This window comes from Piliocolobus tephrosceles, chromosome 9 (assembly GCF_002776525.5).
Source record: "Piliocolobus tephrosceles isolate RC106 chromosome 9, ASM277652v3, whole genome shotgun sequence".
Lineage (NCBI taxonomy): Eukaryota > Metazoa > Chordata > Mammalia > Primates > Cercopithecidae > Piliocolobus > Piliocolobus tephrosceles.
In genome coordinates this window covers 42,739,903-42,748,547 of record NC_045442.1, presented here as the reverse complement: position 1 = coordinate 42,748,547, position 8,645 = coordinate 42,739,903, and the positions used below count along the sequence as shown (strand labels likewise).

General features: G+C 39.5%; 1 protein-coding gene across 1 annotated transcript in view; it reads right to left on the bottom strand.

Moving 5' to 3' along the window:
- Positions 1–1,755: 1,755 nt before the first annotated feature.
- Positions 1,756–8,645, bottom strand: part of ANKRD1 (ankyrin repeat domain 1) — a 9,209-nt gene continuing 2,319 nt past the window's right edge. Inside the window, exons 4-9 of the mRNA XM_023226281.2 lie at positions 8,476–8,583; positions 7,352–7,450; positions 5,791–5,889; positions 5,409–5,507; positions 5,170–5,268; positions 1,756–2,616 (exon numbers count right to left, since the gene is read on the bottom strand). Of these exons, the coding sequence (XP_023082049.2) occupies positions 2,506–2,616; positions 5,170–5,268; positions 5,409–5,507; positions 5,791–5,889; positions 7,352–7,450; positions 8,476–8,583 (615 nt within the window). The 3' untranslated portion in view covers positions 1,756–2,505. The remainder of the gene's footprint in view (positions 2,617–5,169; positions 5,269–5,408; positions 5,508–5,790; positions 5,890–7,351; positions 7,451–8,475; positions 8,584–8,645) is intronic.

Genomic DNA, 8,645 nt, shown 5'->3' with positions numbered 1-8,645 from the left:
GAAAGAGTTAATTGATGTGGTAAGCTCATTGTTGTCTTCTTTTAATAAATTGACGCAGCCACTCCAATCTTCATCAACTACCACCCTCATCAGTCAGCAGCCGTCTACATGGAAGGAAGACCCTCCACCAGTAAAAAGATTATGACTCGCTGAAGGCTCGGATGATTGTTAGCATTTTTTTAGCAATAAAGTATTTTGAAGTTAAGGTATGTGCAGTGTTTTTTAGACATCATGTGATAGCACAATTATTAAATCACAGAATAAAGTAAACATAACTTTTGTATGCACTAGAAAACCAGAAAAATTGTGACTCACTTTATTGTGATACTAGTTTTATTGTGGTGGTCTGGAGGTCAAAAATCATGGACCTGTGTGTTCTCTCCTGGGAGGTCTTTGACATTGCCAGTCCCTGTCCACAGGAATTGTTAAATCTCTAGTTAATTTGCATTTTTCTAATGATCAGTGATCTTGAGCTTTCTTCTCCAGATGTTTATTGGCCACATGAATGTCTTCTTTTGAGAAGTGTCTATTCATGTCCTTTGCCTGCTTTTTTGATGGGGTTGTTTTTTCTTGTAAATTTAAGTTCCTTGTAGATTCTGGATATTAAAGCTTCATCAGATGGATAGAGTCTGAATGGCAATTATTAAAAAGTCAAGAAATAACAGATGCTGGCAAGATTACAGAAAAATAGGAACACTTTTATACTGTTGATGGGAATGTAAATTAGTTCATCCATTGTGGAAAATGGTGTGGTGATTCCTCAAAGATCTAAAACCAGAAATACCATTTGACCTAGCAAGCCCATTATTGGGTATATAACCAAAGGAATATAAATAATTCTATTACAAAGATAGATGCATGCATATGTTTATTGCAGCACTATTCACAATTGCAAAGACATGGAACCAACCCAAATGCCCGTCAATAATAGACTGCATAAAGAAAACGTGGTAGATATACACCATGGAATACTATGCAGCCATAAAAAGAATGAGATCATGTCCTTTGCAGGGACATGGATGGAGCTACAGGCCATTATTCTTAGCAAATTAACACAGAAGCAGAAAACCAAACACTGCATGTTCTCACTTAAAGTGGGAGCTGAACAATGAGAACACATGGACACAGGGAGGGGAACAAAACACACTGGGACCTGTAGAGGAGTGGGGTGGGAGGAGGAAAAGCATTAGGAAAAATAGCTAATGCATGCTGGGCTTACTACCTAAGTGATGGGTTGATAGGTGCAGCAAACCACCGTGGCACACGTTTACCTATGTAACACCCCTGCACATCCTGCACATGTACCCCAGAACTTAAAATTTAAATTAAAAAAAAAAAAAAATCACTCGTTAAGCCCTGATGGGAACTTCTTAAGGAATGAGGGTTTACCATGCAGAAATCATTCTGACCACCAGGGGTCTCTTTCTACACACCACTGGGACTGAAAGGTCGCTAGAATTCCTTTGTGTCTTTAGGGCTCTCAGCCCAGTTGCTCAGTGGCATTTCGTGGCCTGTCACCTGGGAGCTTATCAGAAAAGCAGAATCTCGGGCCCCACCTGAGACCAGCTGAATCAGAAATCTGCATTTTAACCAGATCCCCAGGTGATCTGTATACATATTAAATACTGGGAGTGCTGTTGTATGGGACATTTCTAATCTGCAAAACTTGGAAAACAATGGGAAAACCCCCCTCCTATAGAGCTTTTTTTCACATAGGACATTTCCGCCACACTTATGGAAGGATTTAGAGGTTTAGAGTTTGCTTGCTTTTATTATGAATATAAAATGTACATACAATACAATATACATTTACACATTTACAGTTTGCATTTCCTTTCATCTTTTTTGAGCAAATTCAATTTTGCATGTCTCAGTTTGCCGCTCCTTCCACTGCCTTGCACTTACACTCATGACGTTCTCTTCACCTGGATACTCTGTGTACTTGGTTAAAAAAAAAAAAAAAAATCCTGCCTGGGGGTAAAATAGCTGGCTTCACTGTCCTTTTCACAGAATCACTTTCCTTCCATTGTTTCCTTTCCTGTTCCTACATGCCTTCCCTTGCTTCACTCAAACTTCTGCATTAAAAATTCAGGAGAAAAAAGGGCTGCAATAATCAGCCCTCTCTTAAAAACTCTTACATAAGCGAATGACACGTAAGTAGGCACTTGAACTTTGCTCTTTCACCTGGTTTAAGAACTACCTATGGGAGGGCTCTGAAAATGTGATATACAAATGAAGCTCTGCTCACCAAATGGATTATCATGAAGGTCGGAATATCAGTAGCGTGGTAGTAAATAAATAAACAGGAATACATAAAAATAAATAGAGTTTCACTAAAGGAAATTTCAACACATATAACCCTGTGCTTTCTCAAAACTTCATTAGGTACATCTTCACAACACATTGATAAATAGAAACTAGATTTTATGGCTAGTGTCTCTTCTCTTGGGCCATGCCTTCAAAATGCCAGTGAACATTTACTGATCAAAGAGTCTGTCGTTTCCCTCAGAATGTAGCTATGCGAGAGGTCTTGTAGGAGTTCTCTTTGAGGCTATGGAATATTGCTTTGGTTCCATTCTGCCAGTGTAGCACCAGATCCATCGGCGTCTTCCCAGCCTAATCAAATGAGATAAGGAAACTTGACTTTCAGGTGGGTGACATCTGTAAATTCACATTCTCTGTGTGTGTTTCGTGAGGTAAGGATCAGCTATATAACAGTGTTTTACAGTTTCCACTAGTGATCTGCAGTTTATACTCAAACCAGCCCTTCACTGTTTCTCAGAGGGATGCTTTGGCCATTTTAGAGTAGAAATCTTTTTCATGTGGGACCATCCCAGGTATTGGTAAAATCCATTGTCCCTAGACACTAAGTGTCAAGAGCATCTCAAGTCATTTTGAAATTTATAAAATGCCTCCATACATCTTCCAGTATCCTGTGGAATGGGTTCCCGGAGGTGGCAGCATCCTTCTTGGACCAAGAATCAATGCCTATCCATTTGAACGATAGTTCTTTGATTGATAAGAAATGGTAGTAAATGAGCTGCATCAATAACTTGGCTTAAGTACTCAGGTACTGCTTGGGTACTATTACTGTTCCTGGGAGCAGATTTTTCATAACTTGTCAGAATTTTCAATGAACTCTCCCAGGAAATTTGTTTTTCTTGGAGTTGATGGCAATGACATATGTGAACAAATCATTTTTGAGATGAATTTTTGATCTCCCTTATGCACATGTCTCAAGATTTAAAAATATTAAAACCATATCATCTCTCAATTCTTCTCTATGGATCTGAGAAGTCCTAATTTTTTCCATCTCTATTCATTGAAAAGTTTCTTTTTAACCCAGTGACTGCAAATTGGCAGCTTTGAGATGCAAACCAGAATAGAGACCTGTTTTGTTTTGACCCAAACAGAACTTAGATTTTTGTTAAGATTAGTATGAATTGGCAACAGTTGGAAACCAAGACATTTCCCAACTGGATTTGTGACTTCTATGAAAAAATCAGAAGAGTTAACAATATGGTACCCATGGTTCTACAGAGCAATATAGACTGGGTTGGGGAAGGGCCACCTTTAAAAGAGTTATGTGCACAGACCCTGACAACCACACATTGAAGTCACTTATGCCATTTGCCTGGCACAGTGGGGTCAGCCTGCAGTCAGATTATGCAATCTGTAGATATTTAAATTAATGGCCCTATAACTTTCATTTTGGAACTTCCCCACCTAGTGTCTTTCTCTAGGAACAGTCATCAGTAGACATGAATGTAGAGTTTTGGATAATGAGAAAATATTGTATGCTGCTGCCAATCTCCTTAAGATGGTATCAATAGATTATTGATCTTTGGGGAAAACATCAATCCATTGGGTCAAGGACATTAATAGTTTCATAAACCTGATGCTAAGATCTAACTGATAATTCAGAGCCCTATTTGTATATTTTGGGCTACTCTTCCATAAATTCCTTGCACTTCTCTCCATTGAAATTTATATCGTGATTTTTCTGGCTACTTACACAGTCTCCCTAAACTTATATGCTGCTATTTGTCTCTGCTGGTAGTGTCTCACTGCTTGAAAAAAACTCTTCACATTTTCTGCAGCTTTCAAGATTTCATTGAACCTGCTCTTTTTCTGATAGTTTAAAAAAATTACTAGATAAGATCAATTCCAATATCTAGACTGAGGGAGCCCTACTGTTAACACTTTCCCATTCCAAACAATCTTCATTTATCACCATTCTTTGTTCCTGTCACCAAGCCAGATTTTTTTTAAATGGTAAAATATTCTTCTCAGTCTTTGCAACACAAATAAGGGGAGAAAATTATTTGCATTTATATGATGACTGAGTTTCCCTCCCCTCCTCCTCTTTTTCATAAAATGATTCTTCAAAAGCTTCTTTAAATTTATTTCTTCAGAAATTTATACCTGTTCCTCTGGGAAATATTTTTTAAGCTTATATTAGATGGTGTTTGTCTGGAAATTGATACCATGAGGAAAAGTTGGTTATGTTCCCTGCTTACAGATGAAGTTAAATTAATATGTACTTATACAAGAATGTTCAGGGCCTAAATATAGGAAATTATTTTGAGAGATGTGAAGACAAATCCAAGTGGAGAATGGATAGAAATTATCTGAAAAAAATACAGGCAAAAGCACAGCTACCCCTGGAAGAAAATGGTGACATTTCACATTGCTGTAAGGAGGAAAGGGACTTTCTGAATTACTCAGATTGGATATTGATTAACCTTAGTTCACTGCCTGCACTGACCCTGTGGAATTTTAGGACATTTTGGAAATGGTGGATGCCTTTATTTCTAACTTCCTCAGCCCTTGCACAGACAGAAATGGCCAAGGCAGATTGGACTTCTAGGTGTTTGTGGGGATGAGCAAATTTTGACTGTCTTTCATTTCCAAGACCAAATTGTAAAAGAATTATTATGCACTGTATCAGGCACTGAGTCATAGAAGTATCTACGGCTTCCCCCATCTCTGGCCATGTGACCTGAGTCCTAACCAAGATCAACACTGTCCTTGGGGAAATGGGCAGGGGCATTTAGACCATCGAAAACCCCTCAAATACTGCCACTGTGGGAGTGGTTTCACCTATTTAAGAAATGCTCCTGGAAATTGGAAAGCTTGCAAGCGGTGTTTCTTGTTTTCAGTACTTACACAGTTCTTGACGTTGAGATCCGCGCCATACATGATCAGGAGTCGGATCATCTTATAGCGGTTCAGTCTCACCGCATCATGCAACGGGGTATCTCCTTCCTAGAGAAGCAGAGTCAACAGGTTCAAGCTGGGTCTGAGGCCAGGAAGTGGGTCCTGCAAGGGCACCCAGGCTTGGGAGAGTGATTCCAAATACAAAAGCAGTGAAGCTTTGGGAAACCCGAGCGTGTCCAGCTACTCACTCTGTCTTTGGCGTTGAGGTCTGCCTCACAGGCGATAAGATGCTCCGCGCACTCATAGTGGCCAGTCCTCACCGCCACATGCAGCGCTGTGCTGAGCAACTGGAAAATTGGAAAACGCTGCTGATTCGCTAGGAATGAGGACAGAGGCTGTCCCAGACCCCTAGACATGTGAGAGGGGTAGAAGTGGTCACTAGGGTGCCTGCACACAGCATGGGCCTCCAGATGACTTTAATGGAGAGGAGAGGTTAGGAGATGAAGGAGTGGGGGAGGAGGAGGGGCGGGTAGGGGAGAAGGAGGAGTGGGGAGGGAAGAATGGGAGAAGTGGAGAAGGGGGTGGCAGGGAGGGGGAAGGGGTGAATGAAGGGAGAAGAAGAAGAAATACCTTATCTCGGGCGCTAATTTTTGCTCCTTTGTTCAGCAACAATTTTAAAACATCTAGGTTTCCTCCACGGCTTGCCCAGTGGATGGCCGTGGATTCAAGCTACACCGGGATGGAAAAAGACCCAACAACGTGAAGGATAATGTGGTCTGGGGAATTAGAACCTGATTGCTAGGGCATCCGTGATAGTACTGAGTTGTCCCCATCTAGATTGCCAATTCTAACTGGAGTCAAAGGTTCTTACCAAATGTGTTAGCTAAATTACGTGTGTGTGTGCGCATGTGTGTGTCTTATTAGTAGGCTCTTAATAAATCTAATAATGTTTTAAAAGAATAAGAACGGCCATTTATTGAGACATTTCTCATGCCAACATGGTGCTACACTCTAGACACCTTGATTCTTCCAGCAACATTTTGAGGTAGATGTTACTATGCACATTTTGCAGATAAGAAAAACCAGGTTCCAAAAAGTTCAAGTTTCTAGCCCAAGGAAACACAATTAATAAGAGGCAGAATACATAGTCCAACCCCCATCTGCCTGGAACTTCTAACTACTTTTGTCAAATGTACTCAAAAGTTCTAAACACATGTATTTAAAAATTCTAGCAGAATAAAAGTAGTCCCTTCCAAAATATTTTAATCTGAATCTGACACCTCATCTAGGGTCCCTGTCGCTCTTTCTCTACCTCTGTGGGTTTTCTGCTCTCATTTTTGCTAGCACAGCCTCTGTACCTCAACTACAGTCACTTATGTCTACAGTTGTAACGTGTATAGTTACACCTGAGAGACCCTCTCCTCACTGATCTATGTGGTTGATATGCCCCTGGCCTTAATCCCACACTCATGATTTTTAGTTTCCATGCAAACTTCATATTTTGTTTCTTTATTTTTTTTCAATGTGTTTATGTTTTGGATTCAATTTTGGCCAAGTCCTTTGGATTTCTTTGATATCCCGTTTCTGCTTTGCTATAAAGTCAAAATGAGCTGCATTTAAATACATAAAGAATTTTCCCAGCTCAATCTGCAGTTCATAAATTATGCTGCATCCTGGTCTTTGTAGAAATTACAGTGATTGAATTATTGAGGTCTGAATAGCAGCTACTTTCCACAGATGCAATTCATTTCATATTCAGTCTAGCCCTAAATCTCATTGGTAACAATTGGCATCTATCATATAAAGTGTACAGCTAGAGAATTCATATATGTTGCTGGCAGCCAAGGGACCATGAGCAGGCTGCCCTGTGAACAATGGAGGGACACGGCTGTTGAAAGGCAAGTGTCGAAAATGAATGACTAACTCACTGATGAGGATATTGAATTCAGCTGAACAGCTTTCACTTTCTTCTTTTCCCTGAAATATTCCTCTATTTTCAGTATGTATGGAAAATATTTTCACATGACCTACTCTCTTCTCCCAACTTTTCTTTATTTGGAGAAATGAGCTTTTGCCTAGTTCTCTCAGATCAATTTTCAGTCCAATCAGTCCGGTTTTGCATTGGAGGTTTTCCGGAGCTTCATATAGTCTACTTCTTTTGGCTCATTCCCAAGCAAAGAAATATATTTACCATATCACGGAATTCGATCTGGGCTCCAGCTTCCATTAACTTCTCCACAATTGCCAAATGTCCTTCCAAGCATGATCTGTGAAGAGCTGTCCGTTTATACTGTCAGAACAGAGATTTTAAAAAGAGATAGCAATAAATATAAAAATGTGCATAAACCCTTTTAAGAGCTATGAAGCTGGAGATTCTGATGACCTAACTGATAGAAACTCAAGTGCTTCTTTATGAATAGAAATGTCAAAGTTAACTAAAATTGCAGAATCAGAACAATTATCCTGCAACTAATATTTGAGCTTCCTTCAACATACATTTCTAAGGGCTCAAAGGCCTACGTTGAGGAATGTGAATTTAAAGGCTCAAAACTATCTAAATGCTGACATCTCCCTTTCTTGTATCTTGCACCTTCCTTGTTCATGTAACATTACCATGCAGATCAGACAGTTTTCTTGTATCTGGGACTGTTGCTAGACTGACTATCAAAAAGTTTCCATTCATTTTTAGGAGAATGGGAGACATGTTTTTAGTTCAACTTCAGAAGCAATCCCCAATTTCACTTCATGGGGGAAAGAATACAAAAGGATTAGTGATTTCTGATAAATTGGCTTTATTTGAATGGGCAAATGGACTATTAGAGCTGGAACAACTTTAGGCATTATTTCACCCAATGCCCCATGTTTTACAGATAAGGAAACCACAGCCCAGAGGATGCAAATTAGCTGCTCAAAACCAAATAGCCAAGTAGTGGTACAACTGGCCCCTGAACTCCAATCTCCAGATTTCCTATCTAGTGTTGACATGTTTGGTTTTAATCAAAGATGATGCTAATAATATATCTCTAAAGGTGACTTTTTGGTCCACATTAAAAATCTTATCATAAAGATCTAAGAAGTTAAAGAAAAACTGAAAAATCAGCCAGATGTATGTGAGTGCAAAAGACAATCCAATCCAATATCTATTTATTTTTTGGACCACTGAACTCTCCTATTAGGCTCCTGGCACACTCAGCAACAGCTGGGGAAACTGTTTCAGGTGGAAGGACTTTGGCATTATATTAGCAAGACTGCAGTAAAGCATAAGAAACATAAAATTAATGAGCTGGATTTTGCAGTGCTTTGCATGAGTCTTACCTCATCACAAACATCTGGGTTGTTCTTGTCTGACAAGAATTTTTCTACTACTGGCAGTTTATTCTCCAGAGCAGCCTTCAGAAACGTAGGCACATCCACAGGTTCCGTCTAAAGCCAAAAAATATAGATAGATAGATAGATAGATAGATAGATAGATAGATAGATAGATA